The following is a 19,816-nucleotide window of genomic DNA, read 5'->3' as shown; positions in this document are numbered from 1 at the left end:
TTTCCCCCTTTTCCATAGAATTCTCTCCCATTTTTCCCCCTTTTCCCTGGAATTCTCTCCCATTTTTCCCTCTTTTCCCTGGAATTCTCTCCCAGATTTTCCCCTTTTCCCACAGAATTTTCCCCCCATTTTCCCCCGTTTTCCCTGGAATTCTCTCCCATTTTTTCCCAGTTTTCCCTGGAATTCTCTCCCGGATTTTCCCCTGGATTTTTCCCAGTTTTCCCTGGAATTCTCTCCCATTTTTTCCCAGTTTTCCATGGAATTCTCTCCCGGATTTTTCCCCCATTTCCCCCAGATTTTTCCCTCATTTTCCCTGGAATTCTCTCCCAGATTTTTCCCTGTTTTTCCACGTAATTCTCTCCCAGATTTTTCCCCCCTTTCCCATGGAATTCTCTCCCATTTTTTCCCCGTTTTCCCTGGAATTCTCTCCCAGATTTTCCCCCCATTTCCCCCAGATTTTCCCCCTTTTCCCTGGAATTCTCTCCCGGATTTTCCCCTGGATTTTTCCCAGTTTTCCCTGGAATTCTCTCCCATTTTTTCCCCTTTTCCCTGGAATTCTCTCCCATTTTTTCCCCCTTTTCCATGGAACTTTCTCCCGGATTTTTCCCCCATTTCCCCTGGATTTTTCCCTGTTTTCCCTGGAATTCTCTCCCATTTTTTCCCCCTTTTCCCTGGAATTCTCTCCCGGATTTTCCCCCCATTTTTTCCCAGTTTTCCCTAGAATTCTCTCCCGGATTTTTCCCCCATTTCCCCTGGATTTTTCCCTCTTTTCCCTGGAATTCTCTCCCAGATTTTCCCCTTTTCCCACAGAATTTTCTCCCGGATTTTCCCCTGGATTTTTCCCCCTTTTCCCTGGAATCCTCTCCCATTTTTTCCCTCTTTTCCCTGGAATTCTCTCCCGGATTTTCCCCTGGATTTTTCCCTCTTTTCCCTGGAATTCTCTCCCGGATTTTCCCCTGGATTTTTCCCTCTTTTCCCTGGAATTCTCTCCCATTTTTCCCCCCATTTTCCATGGAATTCTCTCCCAGATTTTCCCCCTTTTCCCTGGAATTCTCTCCCGGATTTTCCCCCTTTCCACGGAATTCTCTCCCGGATTTTTTCCCCCATTTCCCCCCCTTTTCCATGGAATTCTCTCCCAGATTTTCCCCATTTCCCCTGCATTTTTCCCCATTTCCCACTGATTTTCCCCCCATTTTTTCCCCGTTTTCCCTGGAATTCTCTCCCAGATTTTCCCCCTTTTCCCTGGAATTCTCTCCCAGATTTTCCCCCCATTTTTTTCCGTTTTCCCTGGAATTCTCTCCCAGATTTTCCCTTTTTCCCCACAGAATTTTCTCCCGGATTTTCCCCCCATTTTTTCCCTGTTTTCCCTGGAATTCTCTCCCATTTTTTCCCTGTTTTCCCTGGAATTCTCTCCCGGATTTTCCCCCACCTTTCACTGATTTTTCCCCCTTTTCCCTGGAATTCTCTCCCATTTTTTCCCAGTTTTCCCTGGAATTCTCTCCCAGATTTTTCCCCCACCTTTCACAGATTTTTCCCCCTTTTCCCATGGAATTCTCTCCCATTTTCCCCCCATTTCCCTGGAATTCTCTCGCGGATTTCCCAGTTTTCCCTGGAATTCTCTCCCGGATTTTCCCCTGGATATTTTTCCCAGTTTTCCCTGGAATTCTCTCCCAGATTTTTCCCCCATTTCCCCCGGATTTTTCCCAGTTTTCCCTGGAATTCTCTCCCGGATATTCCCCCATTTCCCCTGGATTTTTCCCCCTTTTCCCTGGAATTCTCTCCCGGATTTTCCCCTGGATATTTTTCCCAGTTTTCCCTGGAATTCTCTCCCATTTTTTCCCCCTTTTCCCTGGAATTCTCTCCCAGATTTTTCCCCCCTTTCCCATGGATTTTTCCCAGTTTTCCCTGGAATTCTCTCCCGGATTTTTCCCCCTTTTCCCTGGAATTCTCTCCCGGATTTCCCCCACCTTTCATCTCCAGCATGACGGACTCGGGGACGTCGTCTCCCTCGTTCTGGCGCCGCCGCTCCAGGCGCTGCTCCCACTCCGGCTCCGTGGGAACGATCACCACGACTTTCCTGGAGAATCCCTTGAAGGCCGAGAGCTTCCGCCGCTGCCCCGAGTTGTAGACGTTGCACTGGGAATTCCCGGGAAAAAAAAAAACCGGGAATACGGGGAAAAAAAATCGGGAATTCCGGGTCAGGAGCCGGGATTTTTAACGGGGAGGGGGTTTAAAGGGAATTTTTTTGGGGTGTTTTGGGGTTTTTTAGGGATTTTTGGAATGGTTTTCCTGGAATTTTTGGAATTATTTCCTGCATTTTTTGGGATGATTTTCCTGGAATTTTTGGGATGGTATTCCTGGATTTTTTGGGATGGATTTCCTGAATTTTTTGGGATGATTTCCTGCACTTTTTGGGATGATTTCCTGGACTTTTTTGGGATGATTTTCCTGGATTTTTTGGGACGATTTCCCAGATTTTTTGGGATGTTTATCCTGGATTTTTTGGCATGGATTTCCTGGATTTTTTGGGAAGCTTATCCAGAATTTTTTGAGATGATCTCCTGGATTTTTTGGGATGATTTCCTGGATTTTTTGGGATGATTTCCTGGATATTTTAGGATGGTTATCCCACATTTTTTGGGAAGTTTATCCAGAATTTTTGAGGATGATTTTTTGGATTTTTTAGGATGGTTATTCCGGGATTTTTGGGATGGTTATCCTGGGGTTTTTTGGGATGATTTCCTGGATTTTTTGGGATGTTTATCCTGGATTTTTTTGGGATGGATTTCCTGGATTTTTTGGGATGATTTCCTGGATTTTTTTGGGATGATTTCCAGGATTTTTTGGGAAGTTTATCCAGAATTTTTTGAGATGATCTCCTGGGTTTTTTGGGATGTTTATCCTGGATTTTTTCGGATGATTCCCGGGTTATTTTCCCGCCATTCCCGGTTATTTTTCCCCACCATTCCCAGTTATTTCCCCGCCATTCTGGGTTATTTTCCCCCGCCATTCCGGGCATTTTTTCCCTTGATTCCCGGGTAATTTCCCCGCCATTCCCGATTATTTTTCCCCACCGTTCATTCCCGGATATTTTTTTCTTGGGATACCAGCTTATTTTCCCGTGATTCCCAGGATTTTTTCCCAGGATCCCCAGGATTTTTTCCCAGGATTCCCAGGATTTTTTCCCGCTATTCCCAGTTATTTTTTCCCAGGATTCCCAGATTATTTTTCCCCACCGTTCCCAGGTTATTTCCCCGCCATTCTGGGTTATTTTTCCCCGCCATTCCAGGTTATTTTTCCCGTGATTCCCAGGTTATTTTCCCGTGATCCCAGATTATTTTCCCGTGATTCCCAGGTTATTTTTCCCCACCATTCCCAGTTATTTCCTCGCCATTCTGGGTTATTTTTCCCCACCATTCTGGGTATTTTTTCCCGTGATTCCCGGGTAATTTCCCCACCATTCCCGGGTTATTTTCCCGCCATTCCGTTATTTTTCTCCCAGCATTCCCAGGTTATTTTCCTGGCATTCCCAGTTATTTTTTCCCAGGATTCCCAGGTTATTTTCCCGTGATTCCCGGGTTATTTTCCCGCCATTCCGGGTTATTTTTTCCCGTGATCCCAGGTTATTTTCCCATGATCCCAGATTATTTTTTCCCACCATTCCCAGTTATTTTTTTTCCCGTGATTCCCGGGTTATTTTCCCGCCATTCCGGGTATTTTTTCCCGTGATTCCCAGGTTTTTTTCCCACAATTCCCAGGTTATTTTCCTGTGATTCCCGGTTATTTTTCCCCGCCATTCCCGTTATTTTTTCCCATGATCCCAGGTTTTTTCCCCGCCATTCCCGCTTATTTTCCCGCCATTCCGGGTATTTTTTCCCGGGTTTCCTGTGTTATTTTCCCGGAATCCCAGGTTATTTTCCCACAATTCCCAGGTTATTTTCCCCCACCATTCCCAGTTATTTCCCCACCATTCTGGGTTATTTTTCCCCGCCATTCCAGGTATTTTTTCCCGTAATTCCCGAGTAATTTCCCCGCCATTCCCGGTTATTTTTCCCCACCATTCCCGTTATTTTTTTTCCCGTGATCCCAGGTTATTTTCCCGTGATTCCCAGGATTTTTTTCCCATGATTCCCGGGTAATTTCCCCGCCATTCCCAGGTTATTTTTCCCCGCCATTCCCGGTTATTTTTCCCCGCTCTTCATTCCCGTTTATTTTTTTTCCCGTGATCCCAGATTATTTTCCTGTGATTCCCGGGTTATTTCCCCGCCATTCTCGGTTATTTTCCCGCCATTCCGGGTATTTTTTCCCGGGTTTCCTCTGTTATTTTCCTGGAATCCCAGGTTATTTTCCCGTGATTCCCAGGTTATTTTCCCGTGATCCCAGATTATTTTCCCAGGATTCCCAGGTTATCTTTCCCCACCATTCCCAGTTATTTCCGTGCCATTCCCGGTTATTTTTCCCCGCCATTCCCGGTTATTTTCCCGTGATTCCCGTGTAATTTCCCCGCCATTCCCGGTTATTTTTCCCCGCCATTCCGGGTATTTTTTCCCGTGATTCCCGGGTAATTTCCCCGCCATTCCCGGTTATTTTTCCCCGCCCTTCCGGGTTATTTTTTCCCGTGATTCCCGGGTTATTTTCCCCCACCATTCCCAGTTATTTCCCCGCCATTCCGGGTACTTTTTTTCCCGCCATTCCCAGTAATTTTCCCACCCTTCCCTGTTATTTTTTTTCCCAGGATCCCAGGTTATTTTCCCAGGATTCCCAGGGTTTTTTCCCATTCCCAGTTATTTTTTTCCCCACCATTTCCAATTTTTTTCCCGTGATTCCCAGGTAATTTCCCCGCCATTCCCGGTTATTTTTCCCCACCATTCCCCTTAATTTTTTCCCGTGATTCCGGGGTTATTTCCCTGCCATTCCGGGTTATTATTTCCCGTGATTCCCAGTTATTTCCCCGCCATTCCCAGTTATTTTCCCGCCATTCATTCCCGTTTATTTTTTTTCCCGTGATTCCCAGGTTATTTTCCCGTGATCCCAGATTTTTTTCCCGTGATTCCCGTGTAATTTCCCCACCATTCCCGGTTATTTTTCCCCACCATTCCGGGTATTTTTTCCCGTGATTCCCGTGTAATTTCCCCACCATTCCCGGTTATTTTTCCCCGCCATTCCGGGTAATTTTCCCATGATTCCCGGGTAATTTCCCCGCCATTCCCAGGTTATTTTTCCCCACCGTTCATTCCCGGTTATTTTTTTCCCGGGATACCAGCTTATTTTCCCGTGATTCCCAGGATTTTTTCCCAGGATCCCCAGAATTTTTTCCCAGGATTCTCGGATTTTTTCCCACCATTCCAGGTTATTTTTTCCCAGGATTCCCAGGTTATTTTCCTGGCATTCCCAGTTATTTTTTCCCAGGATTCCCAGGTTATTTTCCTGGCATTCCCAGTTATTTTTTCCCAGGATTCCCAGGTTATTTTCCTGGCATTCCCAGTTATTTTTTCCCAGGATTCCCAGGTTATTTTCTTGGCATTCCCAGTTATTTTTTCCCAGGATTCCCAGGTTATTTTCCCGTGATTCCCGTGTAATTTCCCCGCCATTCCCGGTTATTTTCCCGCCATTCCGGGTTATTTTTTTCCTGGGATCCCAGGTTATTTTCCCGTAATTCCCAGGTTATTTTCCTGTGATTCCCTGTTATTTCCCCGCCATTCCCGGTTATTTTCCCGCCATTCCGGGTATTTTTTCCTGGGTTTCCTGTGTTATTTTCCCGTGATCCCAGGTTATTTTCCCGTGATTCCCAGGTTATTTTTCCCCACCATTCCCGTTATTTTTTCCCGTGATTCCCGGGTAATTTCCCCGCCATTCCCGGTTATTTTTCCCCACCATTCCGGGTGTTTTTTCCCATGATTCCCAGGTAATTTTCCCGCCATTCCCGGTTATTTTTCCCCACCATTCCCGTTATTTTTTTCCCGTGATTCTGGGGTTATTTCCCCGCCATTCCGCTTATTTCTTTCCCGTGATCCCAGGTTATTTTCCCGTAATTCCCGGGTAATTTCCCCACCATTCCCGGTTATTTTTCCCCGCCATTCCAGGTTATTTTTTCTTGTGATCCCAGGTTATTTTCCCGTGATCCCAGGTTATTTTCCCGTGATTCCCAGGTAATTTCCCCACCATTCCCAGTTATTTCCCCGCCATTCTGGGTTATTTTTCCCCGCCATTCCCGGTTATTTTTTCCCGTGATTCCCGGGTAATTTCCCCGCCATTCCCGGTTATTTTTCCCTGCCATTCCGGGTATTTTTTCCCATGATTCCCAGGTAATTTCCCCGCCATTCCTGGTTATTTTTCCCCGCCATTCCGGGTATTTTTTCCCGTAATTCCCGGGTAATTTCCCCACCATTCCGGGTTATTTTTTCCCGTGATTCCCAGGTTATTTCCCCGCCATTCCCGGTTATTTTTCCCCGCCCTTCATTCCCGTTTATTATTTTTTTTCCCGGGATACCTGGTCGAGGATGAAGTTGCGGCGGGCGCGGGGGGCGATCTGCACCAGCTTGCTAAGGCACTGCGCCGCCTGCTGAGTCAGCAGCTCCCGGCTCTTGGCATCCAACTCCTCCGGCTCCGGCCCCCGCGTCTGACCCGGAACCGTTCCCAGATTATTCCCAAATTATCCCGGAATTATCCCGGGATTGTCCCGGAATTTCCCCAGAATTATCCCAGAATTATTCCCAAATTATCCCGGAACTGTCCCAAAATTATTCCCAAATTATCCCGGAATTACTCTCAAATTACTCCAGAACTATTCCCAAATTATCCCAGAATTATCCCGGGATTGTCCCGGAATTACCCCCAAATTATCCCAGAATTATTCCCAAATTATCCCGGAATTGTCCCGAGATTATTCCCAAATTATCCCGGAATTATCCCGGGATTGTCCCGGAATTACCCCAGAATTACTCCAGAATTATTCCCAAATTATCCCGGAATTATCCCGGGATTGTCCCGGAATTACCCCAGAATTATCCCAGAATTATTCCCAAATTATCCCGGAATTGTCCCAGGATTATCCCGGAATTACCCCAGAATTACCCCCAAATTATCCCGGAGTCATTCCCAAATCATTCCCAAATTATCCCGGAATCATCCCGGGATTGTCCCAGAATTACTCCCAAATTATCCCCAAACTATCCCACAATTACTCCCAAATTATCCCAGGGTTATCCCAGAATTATCACGGAATTGTCCCAGAATTATCCCAGATTTATTCCCAAATTATCCCAGAATTGATCCCAAATTATCCCGGAATTGTCCTGGAATTATCCCAGAATTACTCCCAAATTATCCTGGAATTGTCCCAAAATTATTCCCAAATTATCCCGGAATTACTCTCAAATCATTCCAGAATTATTCCCAAATTATCCCGGAATTATCCCAGAATTACTCCCAAATTATCCCAGAATTATCCCGGGATTGTCCCGGAATTATCCCGGAATTGTCCCGGGATTGTCCTGGAATTATCCCGGGATTGTCCCAGAATTAGACATTCCCCATCCTGAATTCCCAGCATCCCAATCCCAAATTCCCCCATTCCCAATCCCGAACTCTCAACATCTCGAATTCCCGGGATCCCAATCCCAAATTGCCCCAATCCCAATCCTGAATTCCTGGGATCCCAAATTTCCTGAATCCCAACCCCAAATTGCCCCGATCCCATTCCCAATCCCGAATTCCCGGGATCCAGAATTCCTGGGATCCCAATCCCAAATTCCTGGGATCCGAATCCCAAATTCTCCCAATCCCAATCCCGAATTCCCGGGATCCCAATTCCCCCAATCCCAAATTCTCTGGATTCCGAATTCCCGGGACCCAAATCCCAAATTCCCCCAATCCCAAATTCCCGGGCTCCGAATCCCAATCCCAAATTCCCGAATTCCTGGATCTTGGAATTCCCAAATTCCCGAATTCCCGGAATTTCGGGATTCCCGTTCCCGCTGACCATCAGCTGGTGCAGGACCCAAATCCCATCCCCCGATCCCAATCCCGAATTCCCAATCCCCAATTCCCGGAATTCCCAAATTCCCGAATTCCCGGACTCCCAATCCCAAATTCCCCTGATCCCAATCCCAATCCCGAATTCCCGAATTCCCAAATTCCTGGATCCCAGAATTCCCAAATTCCCGGATTCCCGGGCTCCCAATCCCAATCCCAAATTCCTGGGATCCCAAATTCCCGGGATCCCAAATTCCCGAATTCCCAAATTCCCGGAATTCCCGGGATTCCCGGGGTTCCCGCTGACCATCAGCTGGTGCAGGACCCAAATCCCATCCCCCGATCCCAATCCCAAATTCCCGAATTCCCAAATTCCCGAATTCCCGGATCCCGGAATTCCCAAATTCCTGAATTCCCAGGCTCCCAATCCCAATCCCAAATTCCTGAATTCCCAAATTCCTGGGATCCCAAATTCCCAAATTCCCCGGATCTGGAATTCCCAAATTCCTGAATTCCCAAATTCCCGGGCTCCCAATCCCAATCCCGAATTCCCGGATCCCAGAATTCCCAAATTCCTGGGCTCCCAATCCCAATCCCCAAATTCCCGAATTCCTGGGATTCCCGTTCCCGCTGACCATCAGCTGGTGCAGGACCCAAATCCCATCCCCCGATCCCAATCCCGAATTCCCAAATTCCTGGGATCCCAAATTCCCGAATTCCCTGGATCTGGAATTCCCAAATTCCCGAATTCCCGGATTCCCGAATTCCTAAATTCCTGGGATCCCAAATTCCCAAATTCCCGAATTCCCCGGATTTGGAATTCCCAAATTCCCGAATTCCCGGAATTCCGGGGTTCCCGCTGACCGTCAGCTGGTGCAGGACGCGCTCGGTTCCCAGGATGTTGTAGCGTTTATCCCGATTTTCCTGGGAATGTTTCTGTGCCCACTGAGTCTTCCCGGAGCCCGGGAGCCCCACCATGAGCAGCACCTGCCGGGAAAAACCGGGAATTCTGCTGGAAAAGCGGGAATTCTGGATGGGAAAAATGGGAATTCTGGATGGGAAAAATGGGAATTCTGGATGGGAAAATGGGAATTCTGGATGGGAAATGGGAATTCTGGATGGGAAATGGGAATTCTGGATGGGAAAATGGGAATTCTGCTGGAAAACCGGGAATTCTGGATGGGAAAAATGGGAATTCTGCTGGGAAAACTGGGAATTCTGCTGGAAAAACTGGGAATTCTGCTGGAAAAACTGGGAATTCTGCTGGGAAACTGGGAATTCTGGATGGGAAATGGGAATTCTGCTGGGAAAATGGGAATTCTGGATGGGAAAATGGGAATTCTGGATGGGAAACGGGAATTCTGGATGGGAAATGGGAATTCTGGATGGGAAATGGGAATTCTGCTGGGAAAATGGGAATTCTGGATGGGAAAATGGGAATTCTGGATGGGAAAAATGGGAATTCTGGATGGGAAATGGGAATTCTGGATGGAGAATGGGAATTCTGCTGGGAAAATGGGAATTCTGGATGGAGAATGGGAATTCTGCTGGGAAAATGGGAATTCTGGATGGGAAATGGGAATTCTGGATGGGAAATGGGAATTGTGGATGGGAAAAATGGGAATTCTGGATGGGAAATGGGAATTCTGGATGGGAAATGGGAATTCTGCTGGGAAAATGGGAATTCTGGATGGGAAATGGGAATTCTGGATGGGAAATGGGAATTCTGGATGGGAAATGGGAATTCTGCTGGGAAAATGGGAATTCTGGATGGGAAAATGGGAATTCTGGATGGGAAAAATGGGAATTCTGGATGGGAAATGGGAATTCTGGATGGAGAATGGGAATTCTGCTGGGAAAATGGGAATTCTGGATGGAGAATGGGAATTCTGCTGGGAAAATGGGAATTCTGGATGGGAAATGGGAATTCTGGATGGGAAATGGGAATTCTGGATGGGAAAACTGGGAATTCTGGATGGGAAATGGGAATTCTGGATGGGAAAAATGGGAATTGTGGATGGGAAAAATGGGAATTCTGGATGGGAAAACTGGGAATTCTGGATGGGAAATGGGAATTCTGCTGGAAAAATGGGAATTCTGGATGGGAAAATGGGAATTCTGGATGGGAAAAATGGGAATTCTGGATGGGAAATGGGAATTCTGGATGGGAAAATGGGAATTCTGGATGGGAAATGGGAATTCTGGATGGGAAAAATGGGAATTCTGGATGGAAAACGGGAATTCTGCTGGGAAAACTGGGAATTCTGGATGGAAAAGTGGGAATTCTGCTGGAAAACTGGGAATTCTGGATGGGAAATGGGAATTCTGGATGGGAAATGGGAATTCTGGATGGGAAATGGGAATTCTGGATGGGAAAAATGGGAATTCTGGATGGGAAAAATGGGAATTCTGGATGGGAAAAATGGGAATTCTGGATGGGAAATGGGAATTCTGGATGGGAAATGGGAATTCTGGATGGGAAAAATGGGAATTCTGGATGGGAAAAATGGGAATTCTGCTGGGAAAACGGGAATTCTGGATGGGAAAACCGGGAATTCTGGATGGGAAAACCGGGAATTCTGGATGGGAAAAATGGGAATTCTGGATGGGAAAACTGGGAATTCTGGATGGGAAAAATGGGAATTCTGGATGGGAAAAATGGGAATTCTGGATGGGAAATGGGAATTCTGCTGGGAAAAATGGGAATTCTGGATGGGAAAACTGGGAATTCTGCTGGGAATATGGGAATTCTGGATGGGAAAAATGGGAATTGTGGATGGGAAAAATGGGAATTCTGCTGGAAAAATGGGAATTCTGGATGGGAAATGGGAATTCTGGATGGGAAATGGGAATTCTGGATGGGAAATGGGAATTCTGGATGGGAAAACTGGGAATTCTGGATGGGAAATGGGAATTCTGGATGGGAAAAATGGGAATTCTGGATGGGAAATGGGAATTCTGGATGGGAAATGGGAATTCTGCTGGGAAAATGGGAATTCTGGATGGGAAAACGGGAATTCTGGATGGGAAATGGGAATTCTGGATGGGAAAACTGGGAATTCTGGATGGGAAATGGGAATTCTGGATGGGAAAACGGGAATTCTGGATGGGAAATGGGAATTCTGGATGGGAAAATGGGAATTCTGCTGGAAAACCGGGAATTCTGGATGGGAAAATGGGAATTCTGGATGGGAAATGGGAATTCTGGATGGGAAATGGGAATTCTGGATGGGAAACGGGAATTCTGGATGGGAAATGGGAATTCTGCTGGAAAAATGGGAATTCTGGATGGGAAATGGGAATTCTGGATGGGAAAACTGGGAATTCTGGATGGGAAATGGGAATTCTGGATGGGAAAAATGGGAATTCTGGATGGGAAATGGGAATTCTGGATGGGAAATGGGAATTCTGGATGGGAAATGGGAATTCTGCTGGAAAACTGGGAATTCTGGATGGGAAAAATGGGAATTCTGCTGGAAAACCGGGAATTCTGGATGGAAAATGGGAATTCTGGATGGGAAAAATGGGAATTGTGGATGGGAAATGGGAATTCTGGATGGGAAATGGGAATTCTGGATGGGAAATGGGAATTCTGGATGGGAAATGGGAATTCTGGATGGGAAAACTGGGAATTCTGGATGGGAAATGGGAATTCTGGATGGGAAAAATGGGAATTCTGGATGGGAAATGGGAATTCTGGATGGGAAATGGGAATTCTGGATGGGAAATGGGAATTCTGCTGGAAAACTGGGAATTCTGGATGGGAAAAATGGGAATTCTGCTGGAAAACCGGGAATTCTGGATGGAAAATGGGAATTCTGGATGGGAAAAATGGGAATTGTGGATGGGAAATGGGAATTCTGGATGGGAAAAATGGGAATTGTGGATGGGAAATGGGAATTGTGGATGGGAAATGGGAATTCCCAGAAAATCCCAGGAAAATTCATGAAAAATCACAAGAAAATCCCAGAAATTTCCCGAAAATTCCCAGAAAATCCCCAAAAATCCCCCAAAAATCTCAAAGAAATCCCAGAAAATGCCAGAAAATTCCAAAAAAATCCCAAAAAAATCCCAAAAAATCCCCAAAATATCCCAAAAAAATCCAAAAGAAATCCCCGGAAAAATCCTAAAAATTCCCAAAAAATCCCCCCCAAAAATCCCAAAATATCTCTAAAAATTCCCAGAATAATAAAAAAAAAATCCCAGAAAATCCCCAAAAAATCTCAAAAAAATCCCAGAAATTCCCAAAAAATCCCCAGAAAATCCCAGAATTTCCCAGGAAATCTCAAAAAATCCCCAAAAATCCCCAAAAAATCTCAAAAAATCCCAGAAATTCCCAGGAACTCCCCAGAAAAATCTCAAAAAAAAATCCCAAAAAAATCCCAGAAATTCCCAGGAACTCCCCAGAAGATCTCAAAAAAAACTCAAAAAAAATCTCAAAAAAAATCTCAAAAAAAATCTCAAAAAACCCCAAAAATTCCCTGAAAATTCCCAAAAAATCCCAAAAAATCCCCCCAAAAAATGTCAAAAAAATCCCAGAATAATAAAAAAAAAAATCCCAGAAAATAAAAAAAAAAATCTCAAAAAATCCCAGAAATTCCCAAGAAATCTCAAAAAATCCAAAAAAAATCCCAAAAAAATCTCAAAAAATTCCAGAAATTCCCAGGAACTCCCCAGAAAATCTCAAAAAAAATCCCAAAAAACCCCAAAAATTCCCTGAAAATTCCCAAAAAATCCCCTCCAAAAAATCCCCCCAAAAAATCTCAAAAAAATCCCAGAAAATAAAAAAAAAAATCTCAAAAAATCCCAGAAATTCCCAAGAAATATCAAAAAAAAATCCCAAAAAAATCTCAAAAAATTCCAGAAATTCCCAGGAACTCCCCAGAAAATCTCAAAAAAAATCTCAAAAAAAAAAATCCCAAAAAACCCCAAAAAATCCCCAAAAATCCCCCCAAAAAATCTCAAAAAAATCCCAGAATGATAAAAAAAAAATCCCAGCAAATCCCAAAAAAATCTCAAAAAATCCCAGAAATTCCCCAGAAAATCTCAAAAAAAAAATCCCAAAAAATCCCCAAAAAATCTCAAAAAAAATCCCAAAAAAAATCCCAGAATTTCCCAAGAAATCTCAAAAAAATCCCAAAAAATCCCAAAAAATTCCCATAAAATCCCCAAAAAATCCCAAAAAATCCCAAAAAAATCCCCCCAAAAAATCCCCCCCAAAAAATCCCAAAATATCTCAAAAAAATCCCAGAATAATAAAAAAAAAATCCCAGAAAATCCCCAAAAAATCCCAGAAATTCCCAGGAACTCCCTAGAAAATCTCAAAAAAATCTCAAAAAAAATCTCAAAAAAAATCTCAAAAAAAATCCAAAAAAAATCCCCAAAAAATCCCAGAAATTCCCAGGAACTCCCCAGAAAATCTCAAAAAAAAACCTCAAAAAAAAATCCCAAAAAAATCCCAAAAAAATCCCCCCCAAAAATCCCAAAATATCTCAAAAAAATCCCAGAAAATCCCAAAAAAATCCCAGAAATTCCCCAGAAAATATAAAAAAAAAATCCCAAAAAAATCTCAAAAAAAAATCCCCAAAAAAATCCCAGAAAATCCCAAAAAAATCTCAAAAAATCCCAGAAATTCCCCAGAAAATCTCAAAAAAAAAATCTCAAAAAATCCCCAAAAAATCTCAAAAAATTCCCAAAATCCCATAAAATCCCCAAAAATCTCCAAAAAATCCCCAAAAATTCCCAGAAAATCCCCATAAAATCCCCATAAAATCCCCAAAAATTCCCATAAAATCCCCATAAAATCCCCAAAAATTCCCATAAAATCCCCAAAAATTCCGAGAAAATCCCCATAAAATCCCCAAAAATTCCCAAAAAATCCCCCAAAATTCCCATAAAAACCCCCAAAAATTCCCAAAAAATCCCAAAAAATCCCCAAAAATCCCCAAAAATTCCCAAAAAATCCCCAAAAAACCCCAAAAATCCCCATAAACCCCCCATAAAATCCCCAAAATCCCCAAAAATTCCCAAAAAATCCCCAAAAATCCCCATAAAACCCCCATAAAATCCCCTAAATCCCCAAAAAATCCCCCGAAAAATCCCATAAATCCCCATAAAATCCCCAAAAATTCCCATAAAAACCCCCAAAAATCCCCAAAAATTCCCATAAAATCCCCAAAAATTCCCAAAAATCCCCAAAAAATCCCCATAAAATCCCCAAAAATTCCCATAAAATCCCCAAAAATCCCCCAAAAAATCCCATAAATCCCCAAAAAATCCCAAAAAATCCCCATAAAATCCCCATAAAATCCCCAAATATCCCAAAAAATCCCCAAAAATCCCCAAAAATCCCCAAAAATCCCCAAAAAACCCCCATAAACTCCCCAAAATCCCCAGTAACCCCCACCCCACCTCGCACTCCTCGGTGGTTTTGGGCCCGGGCGGTGTCCGGACCCTGTCGGGAGCGGGGATGTGATGGATGAAGAGGAAGCCGTCGGGAACGGGAGCCAGCGGCTCCGGGCGCTGCCCGAAGTTGAGCTCCACGGCGCAGCCCTTGCAGAGCACGTGGGGCAGCAGAGCCCGATCCCGCAGGGAATCCTTGGGGATCTGGAACGCCGAGCCCAGATCCCGACCGTTCTTGGAGAACGACAGAGACACCACGGACGGGTCCTCGAAATCCTGAGAGAGGGGAAAAAATGGGATTGGGAATGTTGGGAATGTTGGGATTTGGGATTGGGGATTGGGAATACTGGGAATGTTTGGGATTGGGGAATTGGGATTTGGGGATCCTCCTCTTTTTCCAAATTTTCCCCCAATTTCCCCCCGAATTTCCCCATTTTTCCCAAATTTCCCCACATTTTTCCAACCTTTCCCCCATTTTCCCAATTTTTCCCCCATTTTTCCCAATATCCCCCCATTTTTCCCCAATTCCCCCCATTCTTCCCAAATTTTCCCCCATTTTTCCCATATTTTCCTCATTTTTCCAACTTTTCCCCCATTTTCCCTGGATTTCCCCTCATCTTTCCCAAATTCCTCCCATTTTTCCCAGAGTTTCTCCCCTTTTCCCAAATTTTCTCTTCCTTTTCCATAATTCCCCTATTTTCCCAAATTTCCCCCCATTCTTCCCATATTTCCCCCCTTTTTCCCAGATTTCCCCCATTTTTCCCAAATTTCCCCCCATTTTTCCCAAATTTCCCCCCATTTTCCCAAATTTCCCCCATTTTTCCCAATTTCCCCCATTTTTCCCAAACTTCCCTCATTTTTCCCAGATTTCCCCCCATTTTTCCCAAATTTCCCCACTTTTCCCAAATTTCCCCCCATTCTTCCCATATTTTTTCCCACTTTCCCCAAATTTCCTCCATTCTTCCCATATTTCCCCCATTTTCCCAGTTTTCCCCCCATTTTTCCAACTTTTCCCCCATTTTTCCCAAGTTTTCTCCTACTTTTCCAACTTTTCCCCCACTTTCCCCAAATTTCCCCCACTTTTCCAAGATTTCCCCCACTTTTCCTGGATTTTTTCCCATTTTTCCCAAATTTCCCCCCATTCTTCCCATATTTCCCCCATTTTCCCAGATTTCCCCCATTTTTCCAACTTTTCCCTCATTTTTCCCAAATTTCCCCCATTCTTCCCGGATTTCCCCCATTTTTCCCAGATTTTTTCCCACTTCTCCCACTTTCCCCCCATTTTTCCCGGATTTTTTCCCATTTTTCCCAAATTTCCCCCCATTTTTCCCAAATTTCCCCTATTTTTCCCAGATTTTCCCCACTTTTCCCAAATTTCCCCCATTTTTCCCTGGATTTTTTCCCATTTTTCCTGGATTTTTCCCCATTTTTTCCAACTTTTCCCCCATTTTTCCCAACTTTCCCCCCATTTTTCCCAAATTTCCCCCACTTTTCCCAAATTTCCCCCCATTTTTCCCAGATTTTCCCCCATTTTTCCCAGATTTCCCCCATTTTTCCCAAATTTCCCCCATTTTCCCATATTTCCCCCATTTTCCCAAATTTCCCCCATTTTTCCAACTTTTCCCCCAATTTTCCCAGATTTTCCCCCATTTTGCCCAAATTTCCCCCATTTTTCCCTGGATTTCCCCCCATTTTTCCCAGATTCTTTCCCACTTTTCCCAGATTTCCCCCATTTTTCCCAGATTTTTTCCCATTTTTCCCAAATTTCCCCCATTTTTCCCAGATTTTTTCTCACTTTTCCCAAATTTTCCCCATTTTTCCCGGATTTTTTCCCACTTTTCCCAAATTTCCTCCATTCTTCCAACTTTTCCCCCATTTTTCCCAGGTTTTCCCCCATTTTTCCCAAATTTCCCTTATTTTTCCCAAATTTCCCCCCATTTTTCCCGGATTTTCCCCCATTTTCCCCAAATTCCCCCATTTTTCCCTGGATTTTTTCCCATTTTTCCCGGATTCTTTCCCACTTTTCCCAGATTTCCCCCCATTTTTCCCAGATTTTTTCTCACTTTTCCCAAATTTTCCCCCATTTTTACCAAATTTTTCCCCACTTTTCCCAAATTTTCCCCATTTTTCCCAAATTTTCCCCCATTTTTCCCAAATTTCCCCATTTTTCCCCAAATTCCCCCATTTTTCCCTGGATTTTTTCCCATTTTTCCCAATTTCCCCCAATTTTTCCCTGGATTTTTTCTCATTTTTCCCGGATTTTTTCCCACTTTTCCCAAATTTCCCCTGTTTTTCCACCTTTTCCCCCTTTTTTCCCTGGATTTTTTCCCATTTTTCCCCGATTTTTTCCCACTTTTCCCATTTTCCCCCCATTTTTCCCGGATTTTTTCCCACTTTTCCCATTTTCCCCCCACTTTTCCCCGATTTTTTCCCACTTTTCCCATTTTCCCCCCATTTTTCCCGTTTTTTTTCCCATTTTCCCCAAATTCCCCCCACTTTTCCGGGATTTTCCGGGATTTTCCCGGTGCCTGTTCCCGTTTTTCCGGCTCCTCACCGCGAAGCAGCCGATGACGTCGCTCTCTCCGAAGCTTTCCCCGAATTCCTGGAATTTTCCGTTCTCCACCTTCAGCCCCCGCCCGTCGAAGCCGTAGGAAAACTCATCCTCCCCTGGAGCGGGAATTCCGGGAATTCCGGGAATTCCGGGAGGGAAAATGGGAATTTTTTTGAGAAAATGGGAATTTTTTTGGGAAAAATCGGAATTTTAGGGGGGAAAATGGGAATTTTTTGGGGGAAAATGGGAATTTTTTTTGGGAAAATGGGAATTTTGGGGGGAAAAATGAGAATTTTTTTGGGAAAATGGGAATTTTTTTGGGGAAAATGGGAATTTTTTTGGGGAAAATGGGAATTTTTGGGGGGAAAATGGGAATTTTTTGGGGAAAATGGGAATTTTTTGGGGGGAAAATGGGAATTTTTTGGGGAAAATGGGAATTTTTTGGGGGGAAAATGGGAATTTTTTGGGGGAAAATGGGAATTTTTTGGGGGGAAAATGGGAATTTTTTGGGGAAAATGGGAATTTTTTGGGGGGAAAACGGGAATTTGGGGAGGAAAATGGGAATTTTTTGGGGGATAATGGGAATTTTTTTTGGGGAAAATGGGAATTTGGGGGGGGAAAATGGGAATTTTTTTGGGGAAAATGGGAATTTTGGGGGGAAAATGGGAATTTTGGGGAGGAAAAGGGGAATTTTTTGGGGGAAAATGGGAATTTTTTTGGGGAAAATGGGAATTTTTTTGGGGAAAATGGGAATTTTTTGGGGAAAACGGGAATTTTTTTGGGGAAAATGGGAATTTTTTGGGGGAAAATGGGAATTTTTTGGGGGGAAAAATGGGAATTTTTTGGGAAAAATAGGAATTTTTTGGCGGAAAATGGGAATTTTTTTGGGAAAATGGGAATTTTTTTGGGAAAATGGGAATTTTTTTGGGAAAAATCGGAATTTTAGGGGGGAAAATGGGAATTTTTTGGGGGAAAATGGGAATTTTTGGGGGGAAAATGGGAATTTTTTTGGGAAAATGGGAATTTTTTGGGGGAAAATGGGAATTTTTGGGGGAAAATGGGAATTTTTTGGGGGAAAATGGGAATTTTTTGGGGAAAATGGGAATTTTTTGGGAAAATGGGAATTTTTTTGGGGAAAATGGGAATTTTTTTGGGGAAAATGGGAATTTTTTTGGGGAAAATGGGAATTTTTGGGGGGAAAATGGGAATTTTTTGGGGAGGGAAATGGGAATTTTTTTGGGAAAACGGGAATTTTTTTGGGGGAAAATGGGAATTTTTTTGGGAAAATGGGAATTTTTTGGGGGAAAATGGGAATTTTTGGGGGGAAAATGGGAATTTTTTTGGGGAAAATGGGAATTTTGGGGGGAAAACGGGAATTTTTTGGGGGAAAATGGGAATTTTTTGGGGGAAAATGGGAATTTTTTTGGGAAAATGGGAATTTTTTGGGGGAAAATGGGAATTTTTGGGGGGAAAATGGGAATTTTTTGGGGAGGAAAATGGGAATTTTTTGGGAAAATGAGAATTTTTTGGGGGAAAATGGGAATTTGGGGAGGAAAATGGGAATTTTTTGGGGGAAAACAGGAATTTTGGGGGGAAAATGGGAATTTTGGGGGGAAAATGGGAATTTTGGGGGGAAAATGGGAATTTTTTGGGGGAAAATGAGAATTTTGGGGGGAAAATGGGAATTTTGGGGGGAAAATGGGAATTTTTTGGGGGGAAAAATGGGAATTTTGGGGGGAAAATGGGAATTTTTTGGGGGAAAATGGGAATTTTTTTGGGGAAAATGGGAATTTTGGGGGGAAAATGGGAATTTTGGGGGGAAAATGGGAATTTTTTTGGGAAAATGGGAATTTTTTGGGGAAAATGGGAATTTTTTTGGGGAAAATGGGAATTTTTTGGGGAAAATGGGAATTTTTTTTGGGAAAATGGGAATTTTTTGGGGGAAAATGGGAATTTTTTTGGGGGAAAATGGGAATTTTTTGGGGGAAAATGGGAATTTTTTGGGGAGGGAAATGGGAATTTTGGGGGGAAAATGGGAATTTTTTGGGGAAAATGGGAATTTTTTGGGGGAAAATGGGAATTTTGGGGGGAAAATGGGAATTTTTTTGGGGAAAATGGGAATTTTGGGGGAAAATGGGAATTTTTTGGGGGAAAATGGGAATTTTTTGGGGAGGGAAATGGGAATTTTTGGGGGGAAAATGGGAATTTGGGGGGGGAAAATGGGAATTTTTTGGGGGAAAACGAGAATTTTTTTGGGGAAAATGGGAATTTTGGGGAGGAAAATGGGAATTTTGGGGGAAAATGGGAATTTTTTTGGGGAAATGGGAATTTTTTTGGGGAAAATGGGAATTTTTTGGGGGAAAATGGGAATTTTTTGGGGAGGGAAATGGGAATTTTGGGGGAAAATGGGAATTTTTTGGGGGAAAATGGGAATTTTGGGGAGGAAAATGGGAATTTTGGGGAGGAAAATGGGAATTTTTTGGGGGAAAATGGGAATTTTTTTGGGGAAAATGGGAATTTTTTTGGGAAAACGGGAATTTTTTTGGGGAAAACGGGAATTTTTTGGGGGAAAATAGGAATTTTTTTGGGAAAATGGGAATTTTTTTGGGAAAATGGGAATTTTTTGGGGGGAAATGGGAATTTTGGGGAGGAAAATGGGAATTTTTTTGGGAAAATGGGAAATTTTGGGGGGAAAATGGGAATTTTTTGGGGGAAAATGGGAATTTTTTTGGGAAAATGGGAATTTTTTTGGGGAAAATGGGAATTTTTTGGGGAAAATGGGAATTTTTTTGGGGAAAATCGGAATTTTAGGGGGGAAAATGGGAATTTTTTGGGGGAAAATGGGAATTTTGGGGAAAATGGGAATTTTTTGGGGGAAAATGGGAATTT

The 19,816-nt window shown here is 43.5% G+C and overlaps 1 protein-coding gene across 1 annotated transcript in view; it reads right to left on the bottom strand.

The window, feature by feature from the left end:
• Window positions 1–1,965: 1,965 nt before the first annotated feature.
• HNRNPUL2 (heterogeneous nuclear ribonucleoprotein U like 2) overlaps window positions 1,966–19,816 on the bottom strand; it is a gene marked incomplete at its 3' end in the record, with an annotated part of 41,284 nt that continues 23,433 nt past the window's right edge. Inside the window, exons 6-10 of the mRNA XM_058828741.1 lie at window positions 16,931–17,043; window positions 14,386–14,652; window positions 8,839–8,961; window positions 6,491–6,619; window positions 1,966–2,136 (exon numbers count right to left, since the gene is read on the bottom strand). Coding sequence (XP_058684724.1) covers window positions 1,966–2,136; window positions 6,491–6,619; window positions 8,839–8,961; window positions 14,386–14,652; window positions 16,931–17,043 — 803 coding nt within the window. The remainder of the gene's footprint in view (window positions 2,137–6,490; window positions 6,620–8,838; window positions 8,962–14,385; window positions 14,653–16,930; window positions 17,044–19,816) is intronic.

This window comes from Poecile atricapillus, unplaced genomic scaffold, assembly GCF_030490865.1.
Source record: "Poecile atricapillus isolate bPoeAtr1 unplaced genomic scaffold, bPoeAtr1.hap1 scaffold_221, whole genome shotgun sequence".
Classification (NCBI taxonomy): domain Eukaryota; kingdom Metazoa; phylum Chordata; class Aves; order Passeriformes; family Paridae; genus Poecile; species Poecile atricapillus.
The sequence above is the reverse complement of the archived record's forward strand: the minus strand, read 5'-3'. Positions and strand labels throughout refer to the sequence as shown.